The sequence below is a fragment of the Pleurodeles waltl genome, chromosome 3_1 (genome assembly GCF_031143425.1).
Source record: "Pleurodeles waltl isolate 20211129_DDA chromosome 3_1, aPleWal1.hap1.20221129, whole genome shotgun sequence".
Taxonomy (NCBI): Eukaryota; Metazoa; Chordata; class Amphibia; order Caudata; family Salamandridae; genus Pleurodeles; species Pleurodeles waltl.
Window position 1 is genome coordinate 1,778,999,120 of NC_090440.1, and position 17,851 is coordinate 1,779,016,970.

The 17,851-nt window shown below is 44.2% G+C and overlaps 1 protein-coding gene across 5 annotated transcripts in view; it reads left to right on the forward strand.

Moving 5' to 3' along the window:
• The window catches only part of LOC138285624 (peroxisomal bifunctional enzyme-like), a 184,704-nt gene that overhangs the window by 117,381 nt on the left and 49,472 nt on the right, over positions 1–17,851 (forward strand). For all 5 annotated transcript variants that reach the window (XM_069225808.1, XM_069225806.1, XM_069225809.1 and 2 more), the window contains one exon: positions 11,805–11,916. In XM_069225808.1, coding sequence (XP_069081909.1) covers positions 11,805–11,916 — 112 coding nt within the window. The remainder of the gene's footprint in view (positions 1–11,804; positions 11,917–17,851) is intronic.

Here is a 17,851-nt window from a genome sequence, read left to right on the forward strand (position 1 = left end):
ATGGCGGCGCTGCCTGCAGCGCCGCCATGGAGGATTCCCTAGGGCAGCGGGAAACCGGCGGGACACCGCCGGTTTCCCGTTTCTGACCGCGGCTGTACCGCCGCGGTCAGAATGCCCATGGATGCACCGCCAGCCTGTTGGCGGTGCATCCGCGGTCCCCGGCCCTGGCGGTAGTCAACCGCCAGGGTCAGAATCACCCCCATAGTGTTAAACTGATAACCGGCAGAGCACAAGACTGACTGTGCATCTAAAATCAACCTATGCTAACATTCTAGGGCCTCTTATACAATTTGATCTAGCTGTGGACACATGCCTTTGTAGCCCTACACCAAGGAGCTGTATCAGCTGACCTTTAAGGTAAAAGGTGTTCCATCTCCTCATAACTGTAGTCCATCACATTCCAATGAGCATTTGTTATATGCCTGGGATTATGTAGTGAATGCATTGGGACGTTGTACTGTCTGAATAGTGTTCGTATGAGGATACATTGCATGTCACACAGTATGATGGCCCTCTCCACACAGACCTTTCTGGCTTACCTGTCTTTGAAGTAATCCCCGAGAGGTGTACCACTACTTTTAGGGGTTTAACTCTGTCTTAGTTTCTGACTGAAATGAACATTTCAACTGTATCACAGTGAAACAGATTTGGTTGCCTAGACAGCCAAGTCTTCTGATCTGCCTGACAATACATCAACTCCACTGTATGCCTGTCCTGCGACTTTCTCAGTGCTGATGCAGGTGCCTGCTTGTCCCCCACCTTATATTGAGTTGTGCAGTCAGTAGCCTGCAAAGATGTTCTCAGCTCTGGTTGACTGGGAAGTGGAAGTTAAAATCTTTTGATTAAGCCATGTGTCTCTGCCTGTGTCTCCAGTTTGCCATGAGTGCTACTTATATAAGGATAACACTTTTTATTTTACCTTGGAATATGTATGGCTTCCACATAGAGAGGTGATAATCCAAGCTGGCTCTAGACTGAAACTGTGATGCAAGGCATAGTCATGGACATGTTAGAGATGCATAAATACTGCAATTTCTGCTGTCACCCAAAATATCAGCCATTGAGTTTCTCAATTTAGGACCTAATGCCATCATGGAATGTGGCTGTGAGAAGGCTGCATACCTCCTCCCACTTCATAGTATCCAGAGGTGCTCATTTTGAGACCAGAGGAGCTTTAGAGATTGCCCCTTTCACCCTAGATCCTCTGGGTTTGTTCCTTTGGCAATGGATAGTGTAGGAAAGCACCCTTTTTGGCATGGTTAGCCCCCAATTTTTGCCTGGTATCTGACGTTAATTCGACAAACAGTGCACTGGGTCCCTGCTAACCGGGTCCCCATTTCCCGAGCTCTTTCCCAAAACTGCCCAGTTGTTCTCCACTATTGACGTTTCACCTCTCCTGGACTCCGTGAAGTCAACTGCATCCTCCGCATACAGGCCCCCTCTCCTACATACTCTGGGGTGAGAGAAACCCAACTTCCAAAGTTACCACTGCACCTGTTGCCACAGGCCTGGTCTGAAGTGGACCCTCGGTGTCAATGATGTCCCCCAGCTCTCCTGAGCTTGAGTCCACTGTGGTTTCACCCCTGTTGGACTTACTGACGACGCCTGCAGCCCCAGACTACAGGACCCCTCCCAACTGCGAGTGCTTCTAGACCAGGAAACATGACTCCAAAGGACTCCCCTGCATCTGTCACCCCTGGGCCTTGGAGAAGAGAGCCAAAAGTGCACATATGTCCCCGAGTACCCCATGCTTGTGACCTACCTATTGGTTGCCCCGACTGCCCCCCCCAGCCAGAAACCTGCAGCCTAAATCCATGGAGACCAATTCCCATCGAAATACATTGGGCACCTGACACGTACTGCACTTCTGCACCCGGCCGCCCCACTGCTGCTTGGAGTGAGCTATTGGCGTGGTCCTGACCCTTGCCCAGTACTAGGACTCCCTGAAGTTGCCTACAACCTCCTCATATAAGCTCCCTCTCCCGCAGCATCTGAGGTGAAGGAAACCCAACATCCAAAGTAACCACTGCACCCATCGCCACCAGCCGACGCTGAAGTGGACCCTTGGTGTCAGTGACGTCCCCCAGCTCTCCTGAGCTTAAGTCCACTGTGGTTTCACCCCGCTGGAGTGTGCGATTCACTTATTGCCTCTGTGAGTACAACAAATGCTTAGCACTACCCTCTGATAAGGCTACCTGCTCGCCCACACTACAACAAAATAGAGAATTAGTCCTATCTACTCTGCAGACCAATTGCAGATTCACTGGACTCTGTGCATGGTGTACTTTTTTTAGTGCACCATATGGAGAGGCAGCTTCCTGCATATGTCATACCAAACTTGGAAACATTGGACTCAAATACATAGGAATTTAGGTTCCCATATTATCATTTTTTAAATGACTACTGACTGCCTAATCCTAGAGCACTGTTGTCCATAGTGGATTACCAGGAGGTGCACCTGCCACCCGAAAATCATACACAACTGTTACAGAGTAATAAAAATTCAGCCATTCTTCACTACCAATCTGAAGATGCCAATCCTCTCTCTTCCACTGCTTGGCACCCAGAATTCATGTGGCATCAGTGTTGGCAGTGCTTATCCTGAACTGTGTTAAATTACCCCATTTACCAATTTGAGATCTTAGAAGCCTGGTAAACCAGCTTTTCTTTGGCAGTAAGTAGCAGCCCCTTCCAGTGGCTTTGTGAATCCCACTTTATCTTAGGGTCGAGATGGGTTATTAGAATTTTGGTACAGTCGCTGAAGCACTGGCTCATTTCAGCATAAGCCACAAAGAAAAGAAGCATAAAGTGAAACACCTCAAAGATTGTTTTACCAGTCATTGCCTTCAGTGTTAGAGATAAACATGGGAGTAACCTTTGGAGTTACCAGAGGATAAAAAGATATAGTACTAAATGATATTGCTGATCATGACCAGTGTATAGAGTACTGGCTCCATTAAAGTATTACATATTTCTAAATTCACCCCACATCAGTTGCTTTGGTTAAATAAAGGCTTATTCTTTTTATAAAGCTATAACTCTCGCTGGACTTTAAAGCAGTTGGTCATTGCAGTTGCAGTTGGTCATTGTAATCAGAATGCAGTCGTATGCCAGGCCCTGTGACACAAGTGGTTAATGACCATGTAATGTCCAGTAAACATTGACAGCCCCAGGGTGAAGAAGAAAAGCCAAACAGTGATTGAAATAGCATGGGGCGCCCAAACTTATTTAGTACATGAAGAATTGTACATGTGCTCTGCTCATTAAATCTACAATGGCATCCTCGTACGGATGTGTGACGGAACCACGCATACCATTACCATGCAGCCTTTAACATGCATTGCCTTTACCAAGGAAGTCTTTACCACGCATATGCCATAGAGACACACATATACATATATTCACTGAAAAAAACAATGGTTACAGGGACGTTATGGTTAGGTTCTGAATTTACTCGAACAAAACCATAGATATTCAGCAGTTAGTTATTTCAAGTAACCATAACTCGTGTCCTAAGATGACTATAACTTACGCCTCCGCCATGCACAGTTTTTTCTTCTGTAATTTGACTGCTAATATTTCATTTATAATTTTAATGACGTTATAGAATTTGTCATGAGTGCTGTAATATCTGGAATAATTAGCATGGCAAGGGCACAATTTATAGTTACCTTAGGGTGAGAGATATAGTTACTTGAAATAACTCTCTGCTGAATTTCTATGGTTTTGTACGAGTAAATTCAAAACCTATAACGTCCCTGTAGCCTTTGCCTTTTTAGTGAATTAAATGTTTCTTTTTTTTAACATAAAGTCATTTGAATTAGTATATATCAATCCAACGACTGCCACGCACGGTGTTTGGCCGTGCACTGCGGGGATTGGCCACAGAGCCTGCAGCCAACCCACAATAACCTCCCAACCCCCTTAACCACAGCTGAATGGTCTGTCTGTCTGGGTGTGACGGTCTAAGTGGGTCTGTGAGTGGGTGCGTCAGTGCCTGAGTGAGTCTGTGAGTGGATGCATGAATGTCTGAGTGGGTCTCTGAGTTGGGTGCGTGAGGTTCTGGGTAGGTCTCTGAGTGGGTGCGTGAAGATCTGAGTGGGTTCGTCAGTGTCTGAGGTGGTCTGTGCGCTGGTGTGAGTGTTGCTATGAGTGAATAAATTAGTGTATGAATGACTGATATTTTTAAAAAAAATCTAACCGATATTCACGAATTCATCGCAACGTTACACAGGGAGGCTGCTTTGAGCGTTGCTATGTATTTGCAAATATCACACAGTATGGAAAAAAAATAATTTTAAGGACTTCATTTTACCCTCACAGATCCCTGTACCACAGCTCTGGGGTCAGGGTTGCTCCAACCTGACCCCTTGTGCCACTTTTCATTTGATTTTTCAGCCCCGGGGACCATGTCCTGTTACCGACAATGGCGCCTGCAACTCTCTGGTCAGGTTGCGGCCAGCCAGTCAAAGCATTCCTGTTGGCACGTGCATTCACAAATATGCCACGATCGCCACACAACTGTTGCTACAGACCCACAGCCCTAGACATATAAATGTATTTCCCCTTTAATTTTTTAAAAGCTACTGAATGGATTTATGCAAAAGGGTAACCTGCGTACCGAAACCTGCCTTTCTGCCTAATTTGGTGTATTTCTGTCCAGTGTTTCGAGCTGTAGTCGTGTGCAAAACTCCTACGGGAATTAACATGGGATGCGCATGTTTTTTGACCCCGTCCCCTTTTTCTCACCCACTCTTGACAGTTCACCCTGAAACTTTCCATGTGCAACAAGAATCACTGGTACACTTTTTTGGAAAATGTTCTTAAATATTCGTCAAATGGTGCCAAAGATATAGGCAAGTCAAAAAACACTTTTTCTATGGAAACATGATTCTAACAATAACTACCTACTGGGGGCCACTGGTAGGTAATATGTATATGTATGTATATATATATATATAATATAACTTATGAACCCCTAACCCTGAACTCAGCCTCCCCTAAACCCTAAAAATACCCTTACCACCCCAGTACCCCTACCCACCCTAAAAATCCCTCACCCTTACCACCCAAATAGCCTTACCCACCCTACACCCTAAAAATACACTTAGCACTGAATTATCCTTACCAATCCTAAACCCTAAAAATACCCTTACCACCCAAATACCTCTACCCACCTTAAACCCTGCAAATACTCCTACCACCCAAATACCCTTACCCAACCTAATCCTTAAAAATGCCCTTACCCGCAAATACTCCTACCCACCCGAAACCGTAAAAATAGCCTTACAACCCAAATACCCATAACCTGCCCTAAACCCTAAAACACCCTTACCACCCAAATACACCTACCAACCCTATAAACACCCTTACCACCCAAAAACCCTAAAAATACCCTAAATGCCAGAATATCCTTGCCCACTCTAAAGCCTACAAATACCCTTACCACTCAAATACCCCTTTCCACCTTAACCCTAAAAACACCATTACTCCCCAAATAGCCTTATCTGCCCTAAACCCCCAAAACATCCTAACTATCCAAATATCCCTACCCACCCTAAACACAAAAAATACCCTTACCATCCATTACCCTTACCACCCTGTAACGATTTCACAACAGAACAACCTCAGAGATGTACATACACGGAACCCCGGGGACACCAACAGTCATTTGCTTGCTGTGCTAGTCTGTAATGGTGCTGCCAGTTCACAGGTTAAAGGGGGCGGCACTTTCAGAATGTCATCGTAGATGACTCCCGAAGAGGACGTGGTGTGGACAAGGAGCCCTGGATCTTGGAGAACGAATGTGTGGAAGACACGAAGGACAGAAGGCAGAGATGTCCAGCAGCAGAAGGAGAGAATGAGATTGAGAGCAGCGTGAAAAGGGGAAGCTCAGCGCTCCAGAAGGAACCAGCCAACGACCAGAGGGGTACGATCACAGCCTACAGGAGCGAGGAGAGCCTGCGACCACCTGGGAGAAGAGCCAGCAGTACGGAGCAGCCACGTCTCAGACTTCAAGCCGTGGTCTCTGGCAAGTACCTGACTACGCGTCAAGTTTATTTAGCGGTGGTTGTTGATTTGGGAGGTGCTTGTGGGATTTTAAGGGAACCACCTGAAACACCTTTTTTGTTTGACAATCAGTACCTCTCACATGTCATTATGCTGGAAAAGGCAGCAATGTGTGCACTATTTTCTTTAATCTTCAATTACGTTTTTTTTGTTTTGGTTCCCTGAAAAGTCTCTGTGCACTCTCCTGATATCCATGCACTCACCTGATAATAAAAATGAAGGGGAACACAACGTGATGCACAGAAGGTGTGGTGGTGCGACTTAACATGTAAAACCACAGGACAAGATGATTGAAATGCCCCTGCGTCTCTTGTTTTCTCCCGAGGTACTCTCCAACCGCTCGGAAAGCAAGTGGAGGACATTTATCTCTGAGAGGACGATTTGAAGGGCTATCAAGAATTGCTATTCTCTGATTATTTGTATATGTACAATTCGATCATACCTTAATAAACAAGATTTAAAGAACCCCAGACCTCTATTCTCCTGTGACACATCCCTTAACTCTAAAATCATCCTTACCACCCTAAACCCTTACTCACTCCTAAACCTTGCATTCCTACTATATATATATATATATATATATATATATATATATATATATATATATATATATATATATATATATATATATATATATATATATGTTCTGGAATTTAGCAGGGCTTAATAGGAAATTGGGAGACTCTGAATGGGTCAATTATATTAATAATCAGGATATTTGTCTTTTCTAGGAGACTTGGGCTGAGGACTAAGTATATTTAGATGGGTTCTTATCATATTGTATTGAGGCTCAACCAGCAGAGAGGGGTTTAGGTCGTGCTAAAGGGGGCCTATTGGTACTGCCAAATAAAAGACTACAGTGTGCCCACTCTATGCTAAAAATTGACTCCCCTGATTTAATGGAAGTACAATTTACCTTTGATCGAGATTTTAAGATTATTTTGATTAATGTTTATGCTCAATCTGTTTCACGGAGGATAGAGTCTCAGATTTTGGTGCAGTTGTCTGAGTTTTTGGATACCCTACACCCTCTGACAACTTTAGTGATTGCTGGTGACATGAACTGTACTTTTGAACCTTCCTGTTTAAATACTGGTCTAATGTATGAAGAAGATGAATTGTGGGGTATTTCACAATTAACGGACAAACAATTGTGTATTCATTCGTGTTGCTTCCCAGCTGATATCCCTATGTCTCAAACACGGTCTTAGGGCTTGCAATAGCCAAACTCCCTCTGATCTGGGATTTACACCGACTTTTAAACGTGGCTTGTCCACCAGTGTTATTGATTACATCTTAGTGAACATCAGGTTATTGCCTTCCCTAAAAGACATGAGGGTGGACCAACACCATGAGAGCGATCACAATCACCAGCTTCTTACCATGTATAATGATATATTTAGGAGATCACAACATGGCCATCGTACCGTGGTTCCAACACCACTGTTGGATAATAGTTCCTTTTGGGTCTGTTGGCCTAAAGTGCTGTCTAACCCTTTTTTGATAACAGGGATCGATCAGTTGTTTGTTGATGTAATGGCCGTATATGAGAAATATGAAACTACTGACATTCCTATTCTCAACATTCATGGAGATTTATTGAAGAAACTCCAGATTCTTCTCTATAAAAAGACCAGTATTAAACATTCTGACTGTAATCCTAAACCCAATGCATGGTTTAATAAGGATTGCTCCGAGGCAAAATTAGCGTTAAAAACAGCTATTGCAACACGTTCCCAGGGGGCAATACAATCTGCTAGACTCACCTATAATAAGACCATATTGCAAGCAAAGAAAAGCTGGGAAGATTCAGTTTGGCATAACCTGCTTAATGCTATTAAAAGCAATGACAATGTGATATTTTGGAAGTTACTATCTAATAGACAAAGAGACGGTAAGAGCACTACGAGTAATTATATTCAACCTGAGAGCGGGGTGAGTTATTTTACTAAACTCTATGCCCTACCTTGTAATCTTTCATATTATGAACCCCTTTCCCTGCTGACGGTCAGGACGAATTTCTCTCTGGACAATCTAGGACCAGAATCCTTCACATATGAAGATCCAGTTATCTTCACTATGGATGAAACTGTAGCAGCAATGAATTCCCTAAAATCTGGCAAGGCACCAGGACTGGATAAGATTCCGGGGGACTTATATAAATCTGAACCAATAGTATGGTCCTGGTATATAAACATGATTTTGAATACAATTGCAGCAGTGGATCCAATCCCGAGTATGTGGAAAGGGGCCGAAATAATTCCAATTCACAAAAAGGGCAATGTGAGCTCCCCAGCAAATTATAAACCTATTAGCCTCATTGATAATCTCCCACAAATTTTTGCCAAGCAACTTTTGGGAAGGCTACTAAGCTGTGTTCAAGACCATCAGGTGCTATCCACACTACAGGCGGGTTTTTGCCCAAAAATCAGTACGGTAGAACAGGTTTTCAGGTTGATGCTTTTGTACTGGAAATACATAGTTCTTGCCAAGCAAAATTTATATATTGTTTTTGTGGACCTTCGATCTGCTTTTGATATGGTACCCAGGGAAAAACTATGGGAAGTGTTATACAGAATGGGTACTCCCAATAGTATAATCCATCTACTACAATGGTTACACGAGAATACTTATGCCCAGGTGAGATGGGGTAATCAGGGAGAATTAACAGAACATATCCCTATGCAGAGGGGGGTCCGTCAGGGATGTGTCCTGGCTCCAACCTTATTTACCTTGTTCATGAGGTGGTACAAGTATTGTCTACTTGTCAGAATGATGCCCACTCCTTAAACTCACAGAAAATTCCTATTCTATTGTTTGTGGATTATTCCTTACTTATTTCTAAGACCTCTATGGGTCTTCAAATTCTTGTTGACAGTTTCAAATCATATTGTGTTGACTTTGGCCCGGAATTGAATGCTAGTAAAACTAAACTAATGGTGTTCAGCCCAGGACCAACTAGGAAATGCAATATTATTTTAGATGGGACCCCTTTAAGTAGGGTTAGTTCATTAGATTACCTGGGAGTGAGGATCTCAAATAATCTTCAATGGGAGGACCAGATTAGCAAAAGTGTGGCACTTCTTCAGCACAGGGCGGGCACTATCCAGCGTGTCTCCAAAAGTTCTGCATCAAAAGTAGTATCTCCGGCCATCAAGATCTACTTGGCCAAGGCGCAGGGTGCAGCCGCCTATGGTGCTGAGGTGTGGAGGTTCTACAATGGCAATAGACTATCTGTGGGCAAAAATAATTTATCTAGGGCTTTACTTGCATGCCCTCGTAGCACACCCTTGATCCCGGTTTACTTGGACCTCGGGTTCAATCGTGTCGCTGATTTAATAGCCCTAAGACCCTTGCTTTTCTGGGTAAGGATTTGGACTACCTCTGAGCTTAGTGTATATAGGGACTCCCTTCTTGACCTCTTGAGGAGACCGAAGGCAGTATCCATTTCATGGTTCAGACATGTGCCAAAATGGTTTCGTATTTTGGGGCTTGGAAGCTATTGGGAAAATCCACAGAATTTAGGGAGAAATCATAAATCCATTCTGAAAGCTGCTTACTGGTCTTATGTAAAAAAATAATCTTCTCTCTTGTACATCATATGGCCGGTTGACTGACCGATTTCTTGCTTTCAAGTGGTATCCCCAATTCGAACCATATGTAGATCTCATACCTGATACACTGGGGAAGAGTTTGTATGCCCGTTTCCATTTTGGATGTCTACCATTATTGTCCTTAACAAACAGATGGGGATTGTTGTCTTATACATATAACCAATGCCCTGCCTGTCGTAATTGTGTTGAATTTGTTGAACATTTTATGTTCTTTTCTTCGGCATACTCCGTCTCTCGGCATAAGTGGATTTGAACAATTTGCCGGACCTTGGGCATAAGACAATGTCATATCGCTTTAAGGATTTTTAAAAGTGTTTTAATCTCTGCAGTTAGCAAGTTCCTTGTGGCTGCTTGGTATACACGTATTCGCTTTCTTAAGAATTCAGAATTCTTGTAAATATGTATCCTATGCACATGAACTGGGAGTGATTATATCTTTTATTGTAATTGTTGGCCTATTAAATTTCTTACGTTCTTAATTATTTGTGTTTTAAAAATAGTTTTTAATGGTAGCTTTGATGGTTATGGTGACCGAATAAAGCTTGTGTGTTTACTATACATATATATATATATATATGTATATATATATATATATATATATATACACACACACTCGAATTCGGCGTTTCCTTTTCAGCACCAGAACATCAAAGGTGCTATTCATAATACGCGTGCCACCGCGTATTATTCTGGCACAATTTACCCACGTTTATGAAGAATGACAGCACTCCACGAGCAAATTATCAACTTGCTGTGCTCGTGGAGTGCTCTCATTCTTCATAAACGTGGGGAAATTGTGCCGATATATATATATATATATATATATATATATATATATAAGGTTTTCACTTACCTGATATATACGTACATTTTTGTTGTATTGGCATGCATGGTAGCGGCATATGGGTGGTAAATGCTGCATGGTAATCATTGTTTCCCTCCTCGTACACATATGAATGGTACGTATAGATAGAACTAGAGTGCTAGTAGCCTTATTACTTTGAGAAAATCCAAGGAACGTGAGTATTCTGCACAGATGTGTCAACATGAGAAGATAAGATTCCAGAGGGAGCGTGGAGTCCATTGTAGCTCCAAGCTTTTTACAGTGCTCACTGGTTTTGGTGCATCACCCATTTCTGGCAGCCCAGTGAGTACAGCCAGAAGTGTGCTCCAGTCCCCGCAAGTGAGGATTCTAGGTTTTGAAGCATTATGTTAAGTAAAGCACACTCACCTAGTTTTCAATTTCCAGTAGGCAAAGTCCAAACATTTTCCGACTTCACACGTCTGAGGGTGATTTGGGTATTATCAGTACAGTTACAATAGATAATGATAAAATACCTGTTTAGGATTGGCAGGTCTCATCTGTGTGTACTACCCAGTTACATTTCCCTTCCTCCCCTTGACATCCTTGGTCTGTAATCCATTCTCAACTGGACCGCAAGAACTGTATTGTTCTGAGTAAAGAACATCATCCTAAAAATTCTTCTGCTACAACATGTTCTCTGGTGTTTGTTATAAATTTTATTTGGAAGCTGAAGGGTAAATGCCCCGAAGCGTAGCCACCAATTCTAGACTCCACTAATTTGTGCTACTGTAAGTAGTGGTATGTTTAAATTTACAACGTGATGCTATTCTGAGTGTATGGCTGGGAATTCATCAAGGTAAAAAAGTTAATGCTCTACTTTTATCATTTTTGAACACTTGAGTTCTGTGTGTACCTTCATTCTAGCGCAAAATCCTGTCAGTGGTTGAGCAATGTGTTCTGGTGGTAAAGTGTCTAGTTCATCATGGTGTATGTTCTTTTCTAATGCAAGATGGAGTAAGTGCTAGTTTGTAAATTATTTGCTTTTGTTTCTTATTCAGTTTTATATATTTTTTAATGCAAATGATGAACATCCTGTTATGTTGCTGAAAGATGCTGCTGTTAATCTTTAAACGTTATATGACGCGGTTGTACATGTTTCAAGGTCTCAGTTCTCCAACACAGAAAACAAATAATGAATCTCTGTGTTGCTTATTTAAGGATAATATCTCAAATAATATGATGAGCAATAGTATGACTGAAGAATATGATCATTCTTTAATCTAATGTTTGTTGTATTTTTCAATTCCCTGATCTAGGCCCGGCTTGGTCTCACAGAGGTACTCCTTGGTATATTTCCAGGAGCAGGAGGAACCCAGCGACTTCCACGGCTTATTGGACTACTTCCTGCTCTTGAAATGATCACAACAGGTAGCTTGATTAAGTGGTCTCAAAACTTCTGTTTCAGTTTGATTTCTTCAATTACAGGGTTGTAAAAAAAGATTACAAATGGTACTAAGCAAGCATTAACCTACCCCTTGCATGAAAAGAAGTGCACTACATCACCTCAGTCAGGGCTGGAATAATCAGGCAGGCAAAGGGGAAATTACTTTGTACTGGAGGCTGGTTTCACCTATATACACTGGGCACTCACCTGGGTATCTTGCTTGCCATCATCTGTGTCCACCTAGCCTCTCATCTGTTTGCACAGAGCCTCACCCAAGTATTTACACTCAAGTTGGACATACCTGTCTCTGTATCTAGACTTTTCTGTTTGTCTCTCTTTGTACCTTTGGTCAGCTCTCTACTCCTCTCCTTTTCAGTGCCCCTGTTCTCTGAATATTCCCCTCTCTTTTTCTGCCTGTCTTGGTGTCTATCCTCCTCTTTCTCCACCTCTTTCGCTGCCCTCTTCATCTTCCTTCATCTTCCTTTCTTGGTGGTTCTACTCTTTATCTTGTGTCCCTTTACCTCTGTTTCTCTAAAGCTAAGTGTTAAATCACTTATAAGGGCATTACATCTTAACTTAGTACTATTTCTTCCAGAAAACCAAGCTCAGATTTTAACATTACCATACAGCTGTGCAGTCTGGCTGTTGTTTTGATGAAACAATGAATGGAACAGACCAATATGCATGTGTATATATATATGTATGTGGTATATCTGATAGAAACTTCTAGCTGCAGATTCCTTACATTAGAATAATCTCAAGGCGTCAGACTGGGTCTGGAAAATTTTCAAGCTCTACCTCTGCGTGCCAGTAGGCGGTGTTGTTCTGCTCCATGTCAGCGTCGTCCACTCTGGAAGTGAAGTGAGCGGTGCCTACAACGGTGCCACCCCAGCAACAGACCTCCATTGGGTTTGCCTTTGGTGCTTGGAGTCGGACCATGACTTTAAGACTTGTGAAGATTGCTCCACCGTCACTCCCAAGGCACTGATGTAGCACTTCTCGATCCCTCAGATCCTTTCAGACTTTTTAACAAAGCCCTCAGTGATGTCCAGCTTGGGGCCTGGACCAAGCACTGCACAGGAGTGCCTGTTCACGGGATAATTTCCCGCTGCCATTGCTTCGCTTCTGGGGACCCAGCCTTCTTCACAGAGCATCCCAGTCCGTAGAGTCTGGTTGCCCGGGCCTCCACCTCCAAGGTCAATCCTAGTGCGTTCCCTCCCACGGGAGAGATGGGACTCCTTTGGTAAAAGGATATTCTCTTCCGCCAGCTTTGCTCTGTGGTCGGTGAAACATTTATGCCTTTTGAGCTAATACGCCCACACGGTTTGGGATTTGGTTTCTCAAGTGCTGCCTATGATCTAGGAGGAGGCTGGAGACATATTGTTACTGTCTATTGCAGATGGCAGAGATGCAGCAAAGTTCACTATTTGCTGCAGCCTGGAACCAACTGAGTTTCTAAGCAGAGCAAATGTGTAGTCAGTGGCACTTAGACACCACGTCTGGCTGAAATCTACTGGCTTTTCCAGGGATGTCCACGCATCACATATAGACTTGCCCTTCGATGGCATGTCTCTTCGGAGAGAAGGCAGATTCAGCACTAGAGCAGTCTTTAAGGATAGCTGAGCCACTGTCAGGTCCTTGGCTCTCTCCACGGCCCCACACCAACCTCATTTTGCCTTTCACCATTTTTGTGGCTACTGTAGAGGCTACCTACTGCTTCCATTCCCTCTCAGCCACCAAGGCCAACAGACTCCCCAGGACCTTTTTGGCTTCGGATGCGGTTCCCACAACCCTCATAGGACAAAAAGCCAGAGGTCCACCCAGTCCGTCCATGCCGCCCCGCCCTTTTGGCAGTTGCAGTCTCAGAATCACGTTTGTTTGCCCTCGTGTCATCACAGGCACTCAGTTAGCAACAGTGTTCATTATCACCTGCCTTGCTGGCAGACAATAACTTTGGACAACTGGGCATTCCAAATTGTTCAGTGGGGCTACTCTATCCCTTTGCTAGAAACCCCCTGTCCATGCCACCATCCCTAGAACAGCTGTTGAAAGATCACATCTCTCTGCTCCATGAGGAAGTTTAGGCACTTTTGGCCAAAAGAGCCATAAGCAGGGTGCCCGCATCAGAAGTAGGTCATGGTTGCTATTTCCACTACTTGCTGGTGCACAAGAAGGATGGAGGCCTCTGCCCTATTTTATACCTGCACCCTCTCCATTTCTTCCCGAAGAAGAAATTCAGAATGCTCATGTTAGCTCATATTCAGTCTGCCCAAGACCCTGGAGACTTTATGATAGCATTAGAATTTCAGGACACCTGCTTCCACATTCCAGTCCTGCCAGTCCACAGACGCTACCTACACTTCATGGTGGGCTATGATACTTATCAGTTTGTTGTGCTTCCTTTTGGCCTAACCATCCTCCTTGGGTGTTCTTCAAGGTGATGGCACTGGTTGTAGCACACCTGCGGAGGTCGGGGGTTCAAGTCTTCCCAAACCTTGATGATTGCATGTTAAAGGTGAGCTCACCCCAGGTAGTTGTCTCCTGCCACCAGACTATTGTGGACCTTCTGCATTCTCTGGGGTTCACAATAAATGTGCAAAAGTCACACCTGACTCCTTGTAAGATGCTTCCCTTCATTAGAGCTGTGTCCTCCAGAACGTTGAGTCTAGGCTATTCAGGCTATGATTTCGATGTTTCAGCCTCTATCCTGGATTTTGGTAAGACTGACTCTGAGGCTGCTGGGCTTCATGGACGCCTGCATCGTCTGTTAACACATGCTCACTGGTATATGTGGACTCTGCAGTAGGACCTGCAGTGCCAGTGGGTGAAGTATCAGGGGAATCTCTCGAACCTGGTACAGATATCGGAGGGAACTGCAAAAGACCTGCAGTGGTGGCTGTTTAACCACAATTGGGTCAGAGGAATACTGCTCTCCTTTCCCATACAAAGCTTACTCTTGTGACAAATGCGTCACTTCTGGGATGAGGCAGTGATCTGGGAGAAGAAATCTGTGTCTCTGCTGCAGTCTGAGCTCCACTCGTCTATTGGAGTTGAGAGCGATACGACTGGCATTAAACACCTTTCTTCTTTACCTCAAGGGAAGGCTACATAAGGTTTTCATGGACAAGAACACTGCCATATGGTATTGCAACAAGCAGGGCAGAGCGGGGTCATGGACCTTGTGTCAAGAGACTCTTCGACCGGAATTTCAAGGCATTTCCCTGGTGGTTCAACATCTGCCAGGCTCTCTGAACGCCAGAGTGGACAAACTCAGCTGTCGATGCTTAGTGGATCACGAATGGCAGCTCCATCCAGAGGTGTTGAAAGTTCTCTTCAGAGATTGGGAGAACCTTGGTTAGATTTGTTCGCCACCGTCCAGAATGCACAATGTCACCACTTCTGCGCACTAGAGTTTCCAAGTCATCTCTCACTCAGAGACGCTTATCTCGAGTGGCGCTCAGGTCTCCTGTGTACCTTTCCACCCATACCACTACAGCCAAGCGTTCTCAAGAAGATCAAGAATGACCAGGTCCAAGTAATTCTTGTGGCCCTGGATTGGACACAGAAGGTATGATATCCCAAACTCTTGACCATGAGAATGTGTCCACGGAGCAGTGTTGCAGTTTTGGGAGAATCTACTGTCACAGCAGCAGGGCAGGTTCCTGCACCCGCATGCCCTGCCTTCATGCATGGAGATTGAGCGGCAGCAGGTGACAGCCTTTGACCCTCCTCCAGGCATCTGTGATGCCATTTTAGCAGCCAAGCGTTCCTCAACCAAGACTGTATGCCTGCCAATAGGACAGATTTGTGGCTTGATATGCTACCAAGTATGTTGACTGCCTTTCTGCACCTTTGTCTGAAGTATTGTTATTTGTTATCTTGTTGGCCCCGCAAGGCTTTTCTTTGGGCACTGTTCCAAAGTAAATTTTGGGCATATCGGCGTTCTTGGGGCTGCCAGACCTGTTCTCCCTGCTTAAGTCACCTATTGTGACTTGTTTTCTAAAAGGGCTATGTAAGAAAATGGGCCATTAATTGTGTGGCCTGTACAAGGAGTGGGCACATATTCACCCCTTCACTGGAAACAGACCACCCCATTGTAGTGCTTTTCCTCTAGAAAAGGAAAAATACATTTATTACACCCACACTACTTAATACCACACAGTAATTTACAAATATATATAAGGCTGGTGAAAATAACTTTGGCAACATTACATTCATCCTCTAAAGTGTCTTGACCCCCCAAATCACAGTACCCAGCTCTATGCACAATAAAGCACATAACTATTTAAGGGTATGTCACTTTACATTAGGTCAATGTTACCACACTTAAAGACCAAAATCACCCGCCCTAATACCTCACTCTATCACTGACTTCAGTAACCATAATCCATCTGCAATCACTTAAGTGAAAACCAGGTGCACACATTATTATAATAAATAAAGCATTGCAGCCTTTGAGCAGTAATCATTACTGTGAGCATTGACAACACCTTTAAATAAAGCATTGTGTCAGTAACACTTTTAAATATAGCATTGTTTAAGGATTGTACATAATATTTTAAAACAAAGCCTTGTACAAACATAAACCATGTGTCTGTGTTCTTTTCAAACAACCTTAGGCCACATAAACTGCAGCCATAGCTCCAGCCTGTAGAAGATGCAGCCCCACGAGTGTACAAGGAAAGATGCCATCCTGCGTGTGTTTTCAAATGGCAGAAATCTTAGAGGCGTCATCCTTTCTTAGACCCTGCAAATTTAGGATCACCTTTTGAGAATCCTTTTGAGGTTTCTTTGTGGGAGGGGGAGCACCTGCCCTCCTCTAGGTTCCCCAGCTCTCTTTTCTCGGTTGGTGGTCCACCCACCACCCTGGTTCTGCACCCCATTGCAGCAGGCTTATTGATTTAAAAAGGCACCTTGCTTTGACCACCCCCAACCCTTCCCTCCAGGTCGTGGCCCACCCTGGGTGTTTTCTAGACTTAGTGCAGCAGAGCTCCTGGCTTGGGGTGGGTCAATGGTAAAATACTTTTTCTTTGCATATTTTGGCCACATTGGGCAGATAGACACGATCTTGGGCTCAATTTGCTCCTGCTGGTGAGCCCTAGCCACCTGTGACATTTTCCCTAGGCCTTCTGGCCTCTAAGGTGGCTCACTTTGCAGGGAGCTGGTTCCAATGGCTCCATGTGCCAGCCTTTCTCCTTTTCTTGTCATCTTGGACATCTCTCTTCTAGGGTGCAGAAGCCCAGTTCTTCCCCCAACTGGTCTTTAGGAAGTATAAGGGGACCTTCTTCCCTAGTGCTGAAGAGAGACCCACTGGTCCTAGGATCAACTTTAGACAGAAATCTTACTCCCGGTGGGCATCGGAGGGTTCCTCCTTGCAGTTGCCATGGCTGACACTGTCCAGTCAAAATGTCCAGCTCCAACAAAAAGCATTCTTTCCCTTTTGTGCAAGACTTTTTAAGTGGCAGTGGAAAGTTCTAGAAGGCAGGTAACCTGGGCTAATCCTTGGATGCCACATCACCTTTCCACCCCTATTCCAACCCTCCTGCACAGCATGCTAGCACAATTCAGGATGGCACCATCCAGGAGTCATTGGTCACATCTCTTGGGCCTCGGCTCTGCCCTTCGATGACATCACTACTAGGGTCTTTTCCACCAAAAGACTCCTTCCTTTGCTCAGTGGGCTTCGTCTGACCCCTCCCTGGTACAGTGTGACACCTAATTAATAGATGCAGATTTTCGTCTCCACCCATTCCTCCTCAGGAACTCAGTGAAGCACTGTTAATTGATTTGTTTGTGTGGAGAGGCCTTTGTTCCTATTGCTGGAGAACAATGTAATTAACATGGATCATCAGGGTGACAAAAGGCCTGGGCTTCTGTGCACACATTTATGAAGCACTACTGTGTGCACAGTCAAGTCTG